At 43.6% G+C, this 19,439-nt stretch overlaps 1 protein-coding gene across 4 annotated transcripts in view; it reads right to left on the minus strand.

Annotated features, from left to right (window-relative positions):
- Nucleotides 1–19,439, minus strand: part of COL27A1 (collagen type XXVII alpha 1 chain) — a 268,951-nt gene that overhangs the window by 135,991 nt on the left and 113,521 nt on the right. For all 4 annotated transcript variants that reach the window (XM_056812389.1, XM_056812391.1, XM_056812388.1 and 1 more), the window contains exons 13-14: nt 10,456–10,509; nt 7,439–7,483 (exon numbers count right to left, since the gene is read on the minus strand). In XM_056812389.1, coding sequence (XP_056668367.1) covers nt 7,439–7,483; nt 10,456–10,509 — 99 coding nt within the window. The remainder of the gene's footprint in view (nt 1–7,438; nt 7,484–10,455; nt 10,510–19,439) is intronic.

A 19,439-nucleotide genomic window follows, 5' to 3' on the forward strand; every position in this document is an offset into this window, starting at 1 on the left:
TGACTCCTTAGGGAGGAATGAATGAATGACTTTGTTTTAAGTGGCTCCTGGGGAAAAGACTGAGAGCAGGGACTTGCGGACTCCAAAATTATGAGGATCGTGGATCCAGCACTCACGGCTGATATCTGCTTGAAAGAGAAATGTGGGCCATGCCAGGCAAGAAGTCATGAGAACTGTGGCTTTGGGGCTCATTCACTGTACCCTGCAATCCTGCTCACTAGAAGAAGCTGTCGCTTCTAGACCTGACACAGACTAGCTCTGTGATCTGAGGCACATTATTTCACTCGCTTGGCATCCATCTCCTCACCTGAAAGATGAGGGGTTGGACTTAGCCCCTAAGACAACTTCACAGTTCTAAATCTGTGATCTTGTGATTTGAATAAATCAGTTCCTCTCCCTGGGCCTCAGTTTCCCAACTGGAAAAAAGAATGGATTGATATGGATGATTCCTAAGGTCCCTTTCTGCACTAACATTCTATGGCTATCAGGGCTGAACCAGGAACCCTCAAGAACACAGGCCTCTTTTCTTCAGAGTGCCAGCTGTAAAAGGCTTCCAGCTCATTAACTGCTAGGAAAGCCTGCTATTGATTGGACTTCAGCTAGTTGCTGAGGTATCTTCCCATCAGGAATTTGAGGCTTGTTTAAAAAACGAGAATCTGGATGGAGGAGAGAGGTGTTGGCTGTGTGGCAAAGCAAGGGAGGGAGGAAAACCTTTCAGAGGTTTGCATTTTAACAGGCCCCTGCTGCTTACACTCGCTTTCTTCATAAAGAGCCAGTGACGGAGGGCCCAGCCTCTCTTGTGGTGTGTAAATAAACAGTGCTGGCTGGACTGTAGGAATATTGCCTTAACCAGAGGCCATGCGGTTGGTTGCACGCAACTGACAAGTCCTAAACGGGGAGCCTTCAGGAACACAGGCCCCCTTCTTCAGAGCTCTGGGCATAAAGGCTTCTCACACGGAGGGTGTAGATTCAACGATGTCCCTGTCCAACTCGGGCTCAGCACAAGGGACTCCAGGGACGTCTGATTCTGACATGGGGGCTTCTGAGATCCAACCTCTGCAGCCCCACAGGGCCAAAAAAGCTCTGGAGGGCCGATGGCAGGAAAGAAACTCTATAGGAAGAGATGATCTGGCTATGGAATTCTGAGGTTAACTGAGAGCTCTCAGTTGTGGCATTTCATAAGTTCATGTAGGGTGGGTGGCTAGTGGAGGGCAGTCAACTTGTTTAGAGGGAAGATCTCTAAGCAGGCTCCTCTTTTGTATTGAATATTTACTGAATTCAATTCTACTATGTGTGCGTATTTTATACATATATATATATGCATATATATGTTTCTATCCACTAACTCTGTACTATATATCTTTTTTTTTTATTTTTTAGTAACATAGAGTTAGTGTAAAGGAGTCAATAAGACCTGGGTTCATATCCTGACTCAGATACATATGAGCTATTGACGCTGGGAATAAGACTTAACTTCTCAGTTCTCTAGGAAATTGTAAGACCATAAGTGGAAAAGAAAGTGCTAATCTGCACTAGAAGATGAAATTACCCGCACTAATGAAAGCATAGATCTAGTCCTTCTCCCTTTGAATCAGTTAAAGAGAAATAGAGGTGCAGCTGGGTGGCTCAGTGGATAGAGAGCCAGGCCTAGAGACAGGAGGTCCTGGGTTCAAATCTGACCTCAGACACTTCCTATCTGTGTGACCCTGGGCAAGTCACTTAACCCCCATTGCCTAGTCCTTACTACTCTTTTGCATTAGAACCAATACATGAATTGATTCTAAGATGGAAAGTAAGGGTTTGGGTTTTGGTTTTAAAGAGAAAGAAGTTGATGTCCAAAATATGGAAAAAAAACAGTTAGGAAATTCAGTAACTGGTTTTGTTTGTACTTCTATTGTCAACTCTAACCATTTGTCAAAATCAAGATGTGCTAGCTTCATTACGGAATGGGGCTAAATAACACATATTGTCAAGTTTGCCACAAGGACCCAGGATAAGTCAACATTTTCCTAGGATGATACTAGCCATCAAGACATTGTTTCTTCCTTAGGCTAACAAACATTTCCTTTTCCCCAACAGATACAGATCTGCATTTTTTGCCAATCAATCTTTAGGCATGGTAGATTGTGTTGTTTTAACCTATGCAGACAACATTATTTTTCCTTGAGGCACAGACAGACCTATGATGAAAGTTTCCCTATAGTATCCTTAGGAATTGTTTTTAAAAGAGGCAAGGCTACTTTCTGAAAACCCGTGTAAGAGCCTGCTGCCTGAATTTAAAAAAAAGATGGTACAAATGGAGTGACTAGGAATGGGGATTGTCTTAGGCTGGAGGCACCTACTTTCTTTTCTCCCAGGAATAAACCAAAAATTACCCATTGTATCTATAGGTAACTTCTAATTGTCCAGAGGCCTTCTACATATATTAATTCATTGGCCTGTCTGAGAGAAAGGAATTAAATAGGCAAGTATTAACACCCCCAATTTAAAAAGAAAATAAGGTTGAAGAAACTTGAAGATAACTTGATAGTATTGCATTACAAGTCAGAAATAGGTATGAACTAGGACCCAAGCCTCCCAGACCTCAAGTGGGTCTAGTTGAGACCATTTTTCTACAAAGCAACATTTTTTTTCTGTTTGGGACAAATTACAACTATTAATTATTGGTCTTTTATTAAACATGGGAAGAATAATGCCTCTGTGAACTTTTCTCAATAAATAAAAGCTTTCTAGAACCTCCAGATACAATGAGAGACTTTAATATAAGGTAAGTCTTTTGTGGCCCCATCCCAAGGAAGCATAACTATTCAAATTCCTTAACAGTCTTTGGATTTGAGGCCATAGTCCCACAACATGGACCTCCATGAGGTTTTGACATATATGCACAATGCTTATGGGTTCACCAGAATTAAGGCACTGAATTAATCTGAGTTGCCACTAAAATGGTTATTAATAAATGGAATTTTGATCCCCTCAGAAAAAAGCAACCAAACCACATCCTTCCTCCAAGTCTTTGGAAAACCAGACTCATAATCTCTCCCTTTTCCTTTAGAAAAGTTAAAGGGCTCCTTCCTTCCACTGCTCCTCCGGGAAGCTGACTCCACTGGGACCAGAGCCTGTCATGTCTGCTACTCCTGTTTCCTTGCAGCCACGGCTTCCCCTAGGGAGGCCTGGGGAACGGGCAGGGGGGTGGGGAATCTTCTTTGTATTGGAAGGTGGGCTCCTTCTAAGGGCCCTGGCAACTTGACAAACCACAACCCTCTAGGGAGAGGAGAGAGACTTTAGAATTAGATTTCTTCTGCAAAAAAAGTCCCCATTGTTTTTCTCTATTCCTGCCTTCTCTGCTGGATTTTCCAGGGTGGTTACAACTCACACAGTCAAGTGAATTTTGGTAGGGAAAGAACTGAAGTCCAAAGCAACATCAGAGAGTTTCTCATTTGCAATGTTCCCTTCCCCCTCTGCCTCCCCACCCCCAGTAAGAGAGGGCAATGAGACCGAAGGAGTGTCTCCAGCAAAATAGGTCCATTGTATCCCAGGCTTCTCCTGGGATCCTTGCTTGAGAAGGGCAGTCATTTCCATAGCTCTGCCACATTTCATGCCTTGGCAGCTGAGCTTAGTCTAGGGAATGGCCCAGGAGTTGACAGCCCTGGGCTCCAGTCTCACACCTCCACCTCTGAGTCAGTGTGCAACCTTGCAGAGAAAAGTCACTTTGCTTCTTCTTGGGGCCTCACTTTCCTCATCTGTCAACTGCATTTCCCCCGTCTGTCTCCTTCACCATGACTTCTAGCCCTGAGCCCTGCACAAGTGAATATTTTCAGAATAAACTAGATAATTCTTAAGGTCCTTTGCCAGCTCCAATTCTAGGATTCTATGAAATATATCCACTACAAAATAAACATGGGCCATCTGTCTTGATTCTAGAAAAGACTTGAAGGGGACATGACCAGAGATTTCAAATATCTAGCAGGCTATCATTCGAAAAAAGAAGCCAACTTGTCCTCTCTAGCTTTAAATGGGAGCTAAAATCAAGGGATAGGTGAGGACCCCCAGCATGTGCTCCATGAGGCCTTTATACATGCATTATATACATATATATAATTTAATACTTTTTATGCATTAATGTTTTCAGTTTCCCCAATGAGTCCTAGACCTGGCAGATAGGATGACAGCTATCTGAAAAGAAACCATCAAATTGGAGAGCATTTCCATTTCTAAGGTGAAAACCTGTAATGAGGGGTTGGTTTCAAGGCCCTTTCTAGCATCGGCTTCTGGAGGGAAACCCTGATTGTCACTTGCACATTCTACCAGGGCCTAGTGTGTCCCAGGCGGTAGAGGAACAGTGATTGGGGCTGCTGATACATGTGGTGCTCTTTTCAACTTTTCTCTCCACCCTGCTGGCTCCAGCAAACATTTGGAGACTAATCCCTTCGCCTGACCGGGTCGACTAAAAGAGAAAATCAGTCTACTGGGGGAGGTACCAATAGCCTCTGCAGCGGGGTGACTTTGGTGCTCCTTAATTATGCCCAAGATGTAGGTGGTCCCTTCACACAGCTGTTTTCCCAACTGCAGGAGATGCAGAAACCTGCCCACAGCTGGTCAGCAGGATGTCTGGGATTCTCGTTAAAGCAAAAGCTGGAAGGAACAATTACTCAAACTGTCTCCCCTCTCTCCACGACAATGGTAGCAGACCTCCTGTCGATATAGAACACGCTGGCTCCTGCCCAAGCCCCGACAGCTCGCCCCACTTAATGACTACCGGATTGCCTTCTACAACCAACCTACTCCACCTCATTCTCCGCATTTGCCAATCCCCAAGGCACCCAGCGTGAGCCCGACCCAGTGTTCCAAGTAGACAAGAAAGACGAGAGTGCATGGTGGCCTCTGTAGGATGGGTCTTGGGTAAAGAAATGCTACTGTGCTCTACAGGCCTGAGATGGCACTAGAAAAATGCAGTCATTGAGTCTTCCAATATCAGTTGGGAAACCAGATTCTCATTCCTACCACCAGTACCTCAACCCTTAAGCAAGTAACACAATCCTTCCTAAGTCGTCCTATCTCTGGATCTGCAAATCTTCCAGGAAATCATTCCTCCCCAGTTTGGGATGGAAAAGAATGCCTAAGAGATGACTGAAGGTACCTGGTCCAAGGACAGCCTCAGCACTCTTTATAAGTGGTCATAACTGAAAAGTTCCCATTAGGTCAGATGCAACAAAGACCTCAGTGGCAACACAGGGGCCAGTGACCAGTTGAAACCCCATGTTTTCTTCAAGCATGCAGGAGACAACTGAGTCTGGATGGGTTCAGCGTATTAGAGAAGATATCTCTTTTGTTTGTTTGTTTTGAAATTTATTTTTGTTGAACTGAACACCCTGAATGTTTGGCAGAGGTTTCTTCTATGATTCCCAAAGTCAGTGGTGAGGCAATGACTGGATCCTCCAGGCCATTCTCAAAATGCAGCTCCAAGATGTATACACACACACACACACACACACACACACACACACACACACACACACACACACACACTGGAAATCTAAAGAGTCTGAATCCTAGTTCTGCTACCTACTACCTGTATGACTTGGAATCAGACACTTCTCCACGATGAGCCAAAATTTCCTCATCTGGGAAACTGAGGGTATTGGACGAGATGATCTCTAAAGTATCTTTCTAGGTCGAAACCTGTTCCTGTGATCTCACTATCCTAACTGACCACTTGCTGGATCTCCTTTGACCCATTTATTAGGAAAGTATTAGGAAATCCTGTTTTGCAGATGAAGAAACTAAAGCTGAGAGGTTACATCATGCCCAGAGTCACACAACTTCTAGTCATCTTTTAGGTATCTTTCTCACCACCAGTTGGGGAAGAGGGAAGATTTCCTGGAAGGTTTACAGATTCAAAGACCTGAAGACTCTTTGGGAGAGGGTATTCTGGATCTTGCTTAGGGCTTAGACATTGACATTTCCAAACTCTTTCCTGGGCAGTAGGATAATTCAATACATGCATTTGCCATCTCCAGCTTCTTGCCTGGGTCCAGTTGTTGGCACCATGGCCTGACCACTGGACCAGGAAGAGAAAGCAAAGGGAAACATTTCTCTCCATTGTGGCTATAGTCTCCCACAGTTGGCAAACTCTTAGGGCTAAATGGCATGGGGTTTTAATAGACTCAGACCATCAGAGTTTAAAAGGGGGGGGACCTTGGGCCAAAACACCAAATCTCAGAGCTCGAAGGAACCTTCGAAAGCACATAATCCAACAGAGAGGATAGGTAGAGACCGAGGCTTCAGTTCCAGAAATAAGTGGAGCTGGTAACGGAATCAAGGAACTTGACTCTTCTTTTCTGAGGGTGGTCTTTCACCTTACAGGTGTCAGTAGCTAGAGGTTCTATAAATGCTTACTAGGGGGAAAAACCCTAAGACTCAAGAAGGCTGGGATCTCTAGGGTCAGGTTTCAGTGAAGGAATTTTTCCTGAAAGGAATCTCTTCCCAACCCAGATCCAGTATCAGAGCACTGAACCTCTACTCACATTGCTCTCCAGAGAACCTTACTCACCCCTAACATAGGTGGACTTTAGAGAGTAACAGACACGTTGCAAGAATTGCCTAAAGTCACATAGCAAAGTGTAAACCCAAGTCTCTTGAGATTCCAGTCTGGGACATTCTTTGGCCTTGTAGATGCCCTCAAAAGCCCGAGGACTAGAGGGATAATGGCTTTGTTGGGAAGGGGATGATTTAACTAATTAGATAACAGTATAGTCAAAAGACAGACCTAACAATCAGCCAAATAGAGACAGGTATAGACATATGATGTTGGCTAACCCAAGCAAACTCCTGGGCTCCTCTAGTCTAAGGGTTCTTATCTTGAGGCCCATGTACTTTTAAAAAATGGTGACAAATGTATTTCAATAGAATTGATCTCCTACATAATTCCATCCTTTGTCCTTCTATGCATTTAGAAACATTACCCTAAGGAGGGGTTCATAGGTTTCAGACCTCTAAAAGGTCCATGCCACAAAAAAAGGCGAAGAACTTTTAATTTAATCCAACTTCTTCCTCTTACAAAGGAGGGAACTGAAGAAGGCAAATTAACTTGCCCAAGGTCACACCATGAACTCTCTGTGTGGCTCTGGCCTTCCACTGAAATTTAGACTAGAAACCTTAGGGTTATAGTTGCAGAGAAAACTCACTCCCTGTTCTCCCTAAAGAGTCACTGGGACTAAAGGAAATGCAGGAATTGAGACCCAGAGAAAGTTAGCTCACTTAACCAAGGTTCTTCAGCTAGAGATGAGAAGCCAAGTCTTCTGCCTTTCAGGCCCCTGCTCTGTGCATTATACAAGGCTGTCCCTCCCAAAGGGAAACTGTTCCACTCTATTCCCCTCTTCTTGTTCCCAGGTCCCCAGCTCAGGCCATTTGCTCTATTGGGTTATATTCTCATACTTACAATAAGTCCATGAACTCCAGGTGGGCCTGGGGCACCCAGTTCTCCCTAAAAGTGAAAGAAGACCAACATAGGTAAGGGGTATAGATAGTCAAGAGATTGGGGGCTGTTGGGGAAATCATAGCATTCCCACCCCCATCTGGTGATGTTATTTTCCTGAGTCAGACACCCAGAGAGAGAATTACAACAATAATAATAGTTCATATTTACATATTGTTTTAAGTTTTGTAAAGCACTTGACATACATCATCTCATTTATCCCTCATGACAACCCCTCTAGATCTGAGCTGACATTAAACACTTTTACAGATAAAGAAATTGAGGGTGAAAGGCTAAATGACTTGCCCAAGGTTACAACAAGTATTGGAGCCAGGATCTGAATCTGAGTCTCTCTTGGTTCCAAGTCTAGCACTCATGTGTTGCAGTAGCCCTCGGCGCCTCTCTAGGCAGATGGTTTATTGCAGTATCCCCATGGTTCTGCAGACAACTCAGCAGAAAGAATTCTGGAGGCAGGTAGGCAGCAGAGTAGAGAGAGCACAAGGTTTGGAGGACCTGGGTACAATTCTGGCCTCAGACGCTTCTTAACTGTATGACTCTGGGTAAGTCACCTTAATCCCAATTGCCTTGCTCTTACTGCTCTTCTGCTTTGAAACCAATTCTTAACATTGATTATAAGACAGAAGGTAAAAGTTTAAAAAAATGAATAAAGGTGTCAAATAAGAGTAAGGTATGAATAATGCCACCATAAATAAATTCTATTGAGTTATCTTTGTCACTATATCCACTAGCTGAGATGGCCTAATGGCTGGGTTAATAGGACAAGAGCCCTGTTATCTGGGAACATTTCCAGCTCCTCTGTATGTGAGCTAGACTGGATAAGAATTATTATCCCCTGACATTCATACAAGTGAATTAACTTGCCCATTGGACCATATACCTATTAGAAAGAACCCAAGTCTCTTGACTCTCAGTCTAGTGCCTTATCACTACATTATACCACAAATATGGCAAGTTCCTCAGAGGGAGCTCCTTTAACAAAACAAGATACTATTTTCCATTATTTATTATTAATTGTCCTAATGAGAAATATTTTAAAATCACTCATTGTGATTCTTCATTTCAGGCATATGATAGTGAATGATAAAATGGAACTTTGTGGGAGAGGGAGAAGAAAAGCCAAAAGCTGGCCCCCTCAATGATGGGCACAGCTGGGCACAGCTGGGCACAGCTGTTTAGGACAGGAAGTAAAGCAACGTCTTTGCCTCCTGGCCCTCTCAGGAAGGACTTGGAGAAGGCTTGGTGTTGCACACAGGCCCAGCTGAGATCCTGGCACTCTTCACCCCTCACAGCATCAAGCTCTGAGGTCTCTTGGGTATTCAGCCAAGTCCAAAGCCCTAGGTTGGCTGTCCAAAGAACAGGAAACATTTGAAAAAGGGTCCCAGACCCTGGGGCAGGCTGACCTGGCTCTGTGGTTAGCAATTCTGGAGCTAAAAATCCCAAACCAAATGTGCACAGCCTCTGCACTTGGAGGATTCCAATTATTTGTAAACTCTACAAATAATGGAGGACTTCCTCTCCCTCACCCCACCCTCATTCTTATAGAAGGGGGTGATTTCCCTATACTGCACAGGCTTCCATTTAGGAGCCACCGTTGGCTGTAAATATTTAGAGAATGTGCTCAGACAACACTGACCTCCTGGCTCAGCCTTGTCCCCAGTTCCCCAGGCATGGAGCTGCTCTAGGCTTTAAAGGGCCTCTTGGAGTCCAGATAAGATGCTCTCAGAGGGCAAAGCTGGTATCTGCCTATGGGCCTACAGGGAACAACCAAGCTGGTGTCACACCATACTCTCTCGGCACTGAGGAAGCATCAGGGCTCGAGCCCTCAACACTCTGCACCCAGCCTTCTTTCTAGTCCATGACTGGTCAACCCTAGGGAAGCCACCTGATTGTTTCCAGGCTAGAAGGAATCTTTGGGGTTATAATATACTCCAACCCACTCCAATGAATAGAAAAGGAAGTGGAGGCCTAGAAAAAGGAAATGATTTGCTGAGCATCACCAAAGGAATGGCAGTTAGGAACCTGGACCTCCTAGTCCTGTCTCCTGAACCACTGCTCCCTCCACTATAAAGCCTCTCATGCCCCCAGGAGGTAGAGTGAATAGAATGATGGTCCTCAAGGCAGGAAGACATGAATTCAAATCTCACCTAGGATATTTACTACTTGTGTGATCCCGGGAAAAATCACTTAATTTCTGTTTGCCTCAATTTCCTCAATGGAAGAATGAAGATAATAGCATCTATCTCTCAGGGTTGTTTTGAGAATCAAATGAGATAATATTTATAAAGAGCTTAGCACATCCTGGCACATAGTAAGCACTTCCTAAATATTTCTTCCTTCTCTTCCTTTGAACTGTTCATACCCATAAGGGGATGGGACACAAAACTTGTTGGGTTAGATTTCATTTCTTTCCCAATTCCAGTCTGATCTCTTTCAGCTCACAGATGTACCAAGGGCCATAATCAGACCATAGGCCATAGAAACGTTTTCTATTAGTAGTGTAGTGTACCCAGTCTGGGCCCCAACATAAATGGAAATGAATAGAGGAGAAAGTCTCATGGAACAGGGAACAGAAAAATATGAATATTGGAAAACTTATGTGAAAATTTGTTATTAAAATAAAATAAATATAAAACTTAAAAAAAGATATGAACGCCTTGGATCTGCTTGTTAGATTTTAAGTCAAACAGTAGAATTAGCAAAATTTAGCAAAGCAAAAGAGATAAGGATGGAAATTACATATTGATAAAAGAAACGTAGACTATGAAGTAATATCAGCATTAAACATATATACACCAAAAAATAAAAAAATAAAAAAAATTTAGCAAAGCAGCTTTAAATCAATAAATATGCTTCTGCATGTGGCTTCCTGATCCAGAAGCACAGTTCACCTCTTCATAATCAACTTCTTCCCTCCTCCTCTCAGACCTAATGTTCTCTCTACATTGTCTCCCAACACTTACTGGGTTGCCATCCAATCCAGGGGGTCCTCTTTCCCCAAAGTCTCCAGGAAATCCCTAAAAGGATAAGAGAAAGAGGAAAATTAAGTCAAAATGTAAATATAAACCATTGATGTCACCCCAGATCTAGCCCACACAGTGTCTAGGAGGCAAGGAGTAGTGGTAGTACAATGCCACACAAGGACAAGTTCCCATTTTATTCCCACTCCTTTATTCCAAAGGTTAGAGCACATCATCTCATCCTCCTCCAAGGAGGCAACATGATTTACGGATTTCACAGAATTTTAGAATTGTAGTGTAAAAGAAAGAACATAAGAATGAAAGGACCTGGGTTCAAACCCCAGGTTTACCTCTGTACAACTTGGGGTAAGTCACTTCACTTGGTTTCCTCCTCAATAAAAGGAAGGGAATTAGCTTAGCCAACTTTTAAAGCCCCTTCCAGCTAGAAATCTGTAATGTGGTGAACGTATGAAATTAAAAGAACCTTAGAGGTCAACTAATCCAACCACAATCAAGGAAGCTAAGATCCAGAGGGGAAGTAACTTGCCCAAGATCACACAAGTGATTAACAGTAGCATTAACTCTAGAATCTAGGTGCCCTGGAATATGGAAATGTGTATTGCATGAAAGCACTGGTATAACCTATATCAACTGCACATTTGCCTTGGGGAGAGAGAGGAAGGAGGAAGAGAATCTGAGTCACACAATGTCAGAAAATAAGTTTTAAAAATTGCTTTTACATGGTGATTGAATATATATAATCTAGGTTCTTTGATTACCAATCTAGAGTTCTAAGGATTCATTTGTAACTTAGGCCATTTACAAGGACATTTGGGGGATCATAGGTTCATAGATATAAAGCTAGAAGGGATCTTGAAGCTATCGAGTTCAACCACTTCATTTTACAAATGAGGAAACTGAGGTCCAGATAAGTCACGTCAGTGGCTAACAGAAAGGGAGGGGGCACTAAATGGCCAATAATAAAGACATAACTGGATCATATATTGACTTAGAAAACCACAACTTAACATTTATGTCTTGTATTTTTTGTTAAATATTTCCCAATTATATTTTAATAACATTCCCCATATTCAGCAGTGTTATGGGCCACATAATGATTAGAAAGTCCCAAATTAACATTATCCACATTTTATTTATTTATTCATTTTATTGTTTTACTGTGTTTTAATTTATTTTGTTATACATTTTCATCTGGTTTCCCCACACTCAACAAGGTGATGGACTGCATGCTTACTTAACACCTGTGACTTGCCTAAGGTCACACATGCAGAATTTGGCAGAATCTGAATCCAGGCTCTCTGACTTTAGAGGCAGTGGTCTTTTACTGTTTCTTCTCACTGGAGTTCTCATTAGTTTAATACTGATAAATCCTGGGCTCTAAGCCCAGGCTTCTCAAGACCCTAAGACCAGAGTGTGAGCCATGTGTGTGAAGTGTACCAGGAGGGAAAAGGAAAGAGGAAGCTTCAGAGTTCAGGGGCACTGTCAAGGGGGGAGGTCTTGGCTCTGGCAAGCCCTCTATGTTCCCGAGTTGGGCTCCATCCTACTCTATGGACAAAAGTCAGGCTTTTGAACCAAGGGGGCCATGTCAAGCATGGGAAGCCCCACTGGAGTGAGGGGGCAGTTTCATTCTGACTTCAAAAGGGAGACAGAAGACCAGTTTGGGACTAAATGAAACCCAATATTTTCCCCTTATTGAATTTAATCCATTGTGTTTTCCAGAGGAAATGTAATAAAAAACAAACCACATGTTTTTCTAACTAAGCAAAAGCCTGAACTACTCAAACAAAAAAGATTCATGTTGGAGAGAAATTCCGACTCTTGTTTCTAGGGCTACTAGAGGAGTAAAATAAATACATTAAACCCAATGTTTTAAGAGCACTGAGCACTGAGCACTGAAGAACTAAGAACTTTGAAACATTTGCAATTCCACACTTTTCTATTTCCCCTCCACCAAACCCACCTTGGCTCCCATTGAAATGCTTCCTTCTCAAGGAACCTCTCTAGGCTCAATGGAAGAGGATAAAGGTGGGGTGAAATTCATATTCCCATAACTAATTCCCCCGCCACGTCCCGACTACCCTTCAAAAAATGGAAGCCATAAGACAGGATGGCGCTGAGCCTTTGCTCATGGTTAACATTTAAGTAACTACTGTTCCAGCTTTTTGCAAACACTAAATGTGCCATGCCCTGCCTTAGACAGCAGAAGAGGAATCCTGCAGAGGTGCTGGAGGCATGTGGACAAATGTGGAACCATATTCAAAAAAGGCACAAAAGTGGCCAGAGGCAAGGACCCAGCAATGCCACCACTAAGTATATGCTCCAAGGAGGTCAGAAACAGCAGGAAGATCCCATGTATGCAAGTATTTGCTGTGGCACTTGTTGTAATAGGAAAGAACTAGAAGGAAAACGAGTGTCCAACAATGGGACAATGCTTGAACAATATGTGGATACAATAGTATATTATTGTGCCATAAGAAATGATAAATATGAAGAATTCAGAGAATCTGCAGAAGTCTTGTATGAACTGTTGAAGAATGAAAAAAGAAGGAACCAGGCAAATGACCATAATAATATGAAGAAAAATAACTCCAAAAAACTTCCAAACTATGATGAACACTTAAACTAGTTATGATAATAATGTAACCAGGTCCCTAATAGATCAGAGCAGCCAGGTGGTGCAATGGATAGAGTGCCAGGTTTGGAGTCAGGAAGATTCTTCTTCCTGAATTCAGATCTGGACTCAGCTCCTTATTCCTTACTAGCTATGTGGCCCTGAGCAATTCACTTAACCCTGTTGGCCTCAGTTTACTCATCTGTAAAATGAGCTGGAAAAGGAAATGGCAAATCATTCTAGTATTTTTTGCCAAGAAAACCCCAAACGGGGTCATGAAGAGTCAGATACTCCTGAAAAACAACTCAACAACAACAATGATCCAGTTAGTTCAAATGATAAATCCCCCAAAGTGGTCACACATATACAAATACACACTATTTGAAGTTCTAATAATCTAAAATATGGCAACTACAACCAAATCAATGGAAATATGCAGGGCAAATTCAAATAATATGGAACAACAATAGCAACAAAAACAACTAGCATTTATGTTGTGCTTTAAGTGCTGCAAAGCATTTTACAGATAGTCTCTCATTTTACCCTCACAACAATCCTGCGAGGTAGGTGCTATTATTATCCCCATTTTACAAATGACAAAACTGAGGAAGAAGGGATGAAGCAGTATTCAAGCCACAGCTATTAAGCACTTGAGGCAGAATTTGAATTCAGGTCATCTTAACTCTTAAGTCTAGTACTCTGTCTTCATCAAGTGAGCCTACACAAAGTGGTGGTAGAGAGTAAGGATGGAGACTCGATTAATGTGTGGTCTGGTTTTCTTGACTGGATATAATTATTTGTCACAAGGGAGGGTTCCATTTTGGGAGAGCAGGCAAGGTCCTTGTGATGTAATAGTGACTTTTTTTTCCTTTAAAAAAAAACCCTTACTTTTGTATTAGTAACAACTCTTAAGACAGAAAGGCAAGCAAGGGCTAGGCAAGTGGGGCTAAGGAACTTGTCCAGGGGTCACCCAGCTAGGAAATACCTGAGACCAGATTTGAACCTACATCTGCCCAACTCTAGACCTGGTGCACCAACTACTGTGCTACCTAGCTCTTCCAATAGTGATTTTTTTTTAAAGTATCAATGACTTTTTTTTAAATTAAGGAAGGGCCACCATGATTGACTCAACCCTAACCCCAGCTCATCTGGTTTCAGATTCTGCCTCTCAGGTTCACTCTATGCAATAAGGAGGCAGCCAAGTACAATGGAAAGAACATCAGGTTTTGAGGGAAAGGACTTGGGTTCAAATTCTGATCTTGCTACTTACTCTGCAGCCATTCACTTTCTTTTTTTTACAACCCTTAACTTCCACCTTAGAATCAGTACTGTGTATTGGTTCCAAGGCAGAAGAGTGGTAAGGGCTAGGTAATGGGGGTTAAGTGACTTGCCCAGGGTCACACAGCTGGGAAGTGTCTGAGGCCAGATTTGAACCTTGTACCTTCCATCTCTAAGCCTGGTTCTCCATCCACTGAGCTATCCATCCAGCTGCTCCCAGGCCTTTCACTTTCTAAGCTGCAGATTCCTCATCTATAAAAGAAAGCAGTAGAAATAGATAGTCTCTAAGTTTCCTTCCTTTAAAAAAAAAAGCCTTTCCTTCTGTCTTAGAATTGGTACTAAACATTGATTCTAAGACAGAAGAACAATAAAGGCTAGGCAATGGGGTAAGTGACTTGCCCAGGGTCATCCAGCTAAGAAGTGTCTGAGGCCACATTTGAATCCAGACCCTCCTCTCTAGCCTCTGAGTCACCCAGCTGCCCTAAATTAATGATGGGTTGAGCCCTGAAATTTATATTACCTCCAAGTCCCATTAGATGGAGACTTGGGAACCTGAGTTCAAGTCATAGTTGGTGTCCCTAGTCAGCTGTGTGACTTTGGTTACATTGGTAACCCCTCTGTGCCTTAGTTTCCTCATCTGAAAATAGAAATCTGAGTACAATAGTGGAGAGAGCACTGGCTATGGAATCAGAGGATTTGGAATTAAATCCAATCTCTGACCCTTAATACCTCAGGAAAAATCACTTGACTGCTCAGTGCCTCAGTTTCCTCATCTGTAAAATGGTGGGTTTGGAAGGCCTCCAAATTCTCTTTCAGCCCTATATCTATGATCCAACTTTTCTGAGCTGACAGAATGGATAAATGTTAGCATCCCCTCTAATTCAAGATTCTAGCGTCTCCCTGGTTCAGCTAAGTTATTCCCTCCTCCCCAGGACAAGCCTAGCCTCAAAGCTGGTACAGAAAGGAGGGAGAAAGGATGAATGAAAAGGTCCCAGCATGATGTCTCTGAATCAGCTTTGGGAATTTGGAGGAAAGTAAAAGGATAGCCTCATCCGGTGCCGGCTCCCCACACAGGGCTGGCAGACACTGGAAGGATTATGAATGGGATCATGGGGCAGGTGCCGCAGAGAGAACACACTGGGGCTGGTGCTCCCAACGGGCCGTCTTCTGCAGCAGCTCAGGTTACTTCCTGGTGGGTCCCTCTGGACTTCAGAGCAGGGACAGATCTGTGACCAATTCTCCTGCGGAAAGGCAAGGCTTGGGAAGCACAGGGGTCAATGCGATTGCCCCTTGCCCTACCTGGGACAGTTGCTCTACTTGGCATGGGGCCTTGGATAGAGATGCTTCTTGGCCCATCTGAGAGGGTCTGGGATGCATGTAGCAGAAAGGATCAACCTTCCACCAACAACCAGCCTGTTGATCCCATGACCCACTGAAGAGAGATGAGCGAGTGGCCAAAGAGTGGCATCTTCCTTCAATTCCAAGCTAATATACTGCCTTCTACCAGAAGGCTTTCTTGTTTCCCCTTAATGCTAGTGCCTTTCCTTGATTAATTATCTTCAATTTATCCTTAAATTCCTAGTCTTGTTTGTATGTAGGTATTTACATGTTATCTCCCTCGTTCAGCTATAGGCTCCTGTTGTCTGTTTGTATCCTCAGTTCTTGGCACATAGAAAGTACTTAATAGATGCTTATTGACTAATTAATTGACTGACTGACCCTCTTTTAGAAATGTTATCCCTACCTGCTTCCTTCTTCACCTGTTAAATTTCCTACTGTCTATAGGGCCAGTGCAAAAGGACAAGTCACAAAGTCAATAAATATCAGAGCTGGATGGGACCTTAGAACACAGAATTTCAGAGCTAGAAGAAATCTAAGAGATCACCTAGTCCAAACCCTTAATTTTACAGATGAGGAAATAAAAAACCAGAGAATCGATGACTTGAATTGAGTTGGGATTCAGATACCATCTCTATATCCTCCAGGGGCTCAGAATTCTTTAGGAGGGGGTAACTTGAACCCATTCATTCAATCATTCATTCATCAAGCATTTGTTAAATGACTACTATGGTCCTCTTTGAAAACAAAGGAGAATCAACAACAAAATCTATGTGCCAGGCACTGAGCCAGCTTTGGAGAAACAAAGACAAAATATGATGTTCGTCCTTAGGGGTTTACATTCTCTCAAAAGTGACAGGAATACAGAGAAGTAAATGCAGAACAGGGGGTAACTAGATGGTTCAGTGGATCAAAAACCAGGTCCTGCACTAATGCATTGCTGGTGGAGTTGTGAATTGATCCAACCATTCTGGAGGGCAATTTGGAACTATGCCCAAAGGGTGATAAAAGAATATCTACCCTTTGATCCAGCCATAGCAGTGCTGGGTTTGTACCCCAAAGAGATAATAAGGAAAATATTTACAGCCCCACTCTTTGTGGTGGCAAAAAAAAAATGGAAAATGAGGCAGTGTCCCGCAACTGAACAAATTGTGGCATCAGATGATGATGGAATACTATTGTGCTCAAAGGAATAATAAAGTGGAGGAAGTCCATGTGAACTGGAACAACCTCCAGGAAGTGATGCAGAGTGAGAGGAGCAGAACCAGGAGAACATTGTAGACAGAGACTGATACACTGTGGCACAATCGAATGTAATGGACTTCTCTACTAGCAGCAAGGCAATGATCCAGAACAATTCAGAGAAACTTATGAGAAAGAACACTATCCACATCCAGAGGAAGAACTGTGGGGGCATAAACGCAGAAGAAAAACATGATCGCGAGGTTCAATGGGGATATGATTAGGGTTTTGGAGTCAAAAGATCACTCTATTGCAAATATGAATAACATGGAAATCTGTTTTAAACAATGATACATGTATATCCCAGTGGAATTGCTTGTCAGCTCTGGGAAGGGGGAGGGAAGAGGGATGGGAAAAATCATGAATCATGTAACCACAGAAAAATATTCTAAATAAATAAATAATTTTTAAAAAGACAGATCCTAGGTTCAAATGTACCCTCAGACACATCCTAGCTGTGAGACCTTGGGCAAGTCACTTAACTCCCATTGCCTAGCCCTTACTGTTCATACATAGTATTGATTCTAAGAAAGAAGATATGGGTTTATTATGTATTTTACAGACCTCAAGGCACCAAGGGAATTCTTAGGATGCTGGGACCCAAGGGACCAGCATCTGTTCATGGGATCTAAGCAAGCAAGAATGGCTTGTGGGTATTTCAAGAGCTACTCCTAGCAAGATACATAGAAGCAGAATAAGGAAAGGTGAGGAAAGGGGGAACAAACAGAGCAAGTGAGAGACAAAGACTTTCCTACATGCTGAAATAATAAAAGCAGGCTTCCTGAGCCCCGGGGAAGCTTGGCGTTTGATTCACATATGGTGAAAGGCCTGGCTCTGACAGGAGATTGCTGTCACTAGGCACCCCAATAGCCTAGAGAATGAAAAATGAGGACAATGTTCCATCATTTCTGTGGGGCCTCCCCCAGCTGCTGCAGCCCACAGCAATCTCTCCTTTCTCTGAATTCCTGTGGTATTTATATAGTCCACACCACACAATTCAGCACTCGAGTAGGAGTATTGCCTCCTACATGAAGTCTTTCCTGATCCCCCTGGGTTTGCTAGTATTTCCAGCTACCCCAAAAATGGGCATGCATTTCATATCTGTTTTGCCCATATGTATACATATACTTCTTTTCCCTCCTATAGAATGTAAGCTCCATGAAAGCAAGGACTGTTCCATGTTTGTCTTTGTATCCTTAGAGCCTAGCACAGTGCCTGACACTTAATAAACGCTTACTGTGGGGCAGCTAGGAAGTTCCATGGCTAGAGCCAGGCCTAGAGACAGGAGGTCCTGGGTTCAAATCCGGCCTCAGACACTTCCCAGCTGTGTGACCCTGGGCAAGTCACTTGACCCCCATTGCCTAGCCCTTACTACTCTTCTGCCTTGGAGCCAATAGGTGAGGGTTTTTTAAGAAGAAAAAGGAGGAGGGGTTCATAGGCTTCAACAGACTATCAGAGGGATCCATGACACACACAAAAAGTAAGGACCTCTGATCTAGCCCAACTCCCTCACTTTACATATGAGGCCCAGAAAAGGGAAATTATTTGCCCAAAGTCAAGGAGCCAATTAATGTCAGAGCCAGGAGTAGAACTCAGACCTCCTGGCATTGTGTGGCTCCCTTTCCATTATGTCAGTCTCGTTAAATCAGATTACTGGACTCGCTCGGCCCCCTCTACCCAGCCCAACACTCCAGGCACACTAAAAACCAGGCCCAAAGGCTCCTGGGTCCTGCTTTCCTCTCCCAGGTCAGCTCCACTTGTGAATGGAAAGAAGGCTGCGGCACTATGGACGTTATCCGCCAGGTCCTCCTCCTTCTCGAGGCTGCACCTTCTTTCACTCCCTGACTTTGTCAGATGCCCATTTCCTCGCTCTAGGCTAAAAATGCCCAGTAGCCAGGGTCAGGAAGATCCCGAGACCCAGCCAACTCCAGAAACGGCGGAGGTCAGGGAATAAGCAAAAGGGCCCCCAAGTGGGGAAGGGCAGAGGGGCTTATGGGATAATCCCATCTGCTTTCCAGAGTTCCTCTACAAACAGAGGAGTGTGCGACCTCAGCAATTTCTAAGATGCTTATGACCACTGGCCAGGGTTACACAACCTCCCTCAAACCGGCAAGGGGAATCCCTCGGGTGGCTAGGAAAGTGGGCAGAGTTCCCAGGGCTCTAGGCCCCCGCTGCCCCCTCCACGTCCAGACAATGTACTCTGTTCTGGGCACATGGCCCCTCAGTTATTCAACCCTTCCCTTTGGCCCATGCACTCCAACGAGGGGCCAATGGGGGAGGTGATTAAAGTTTGCCCAATTCCTGAGTCCCTTTTAGGATTCTAGAGGCCACAGGGCTGAGGGAAGAGGCTGAGGGAAGGTGGGGTGCTCGTCTCTCCTCTTCTTCATTCCTGGAAAGAGGGGCACGCAAGATTGCAGGGTCTAGGAGCAGAGCTCCGAACTCTCATGTAATACATCTGGGCTGGCGGGAGGCCCAGGGGCCGCTCTGGGGACAGCTA

Source organism: Monodelphis domestica, chromosome 1 (assembly GCF_027887165.1).
Source record: "Monodelphis domestica isolate mMonDom1 chromosome 1, mMonDom1.pri, whole genome shotgun sequence".
Taxonomy (NCBI): domain Eukaryota; kingdom Metazoa; phylum Chordata; class Mammalia; order Didelphimorphia; family Didelphidae; genus Monodelphis; species Monodelphis domestica.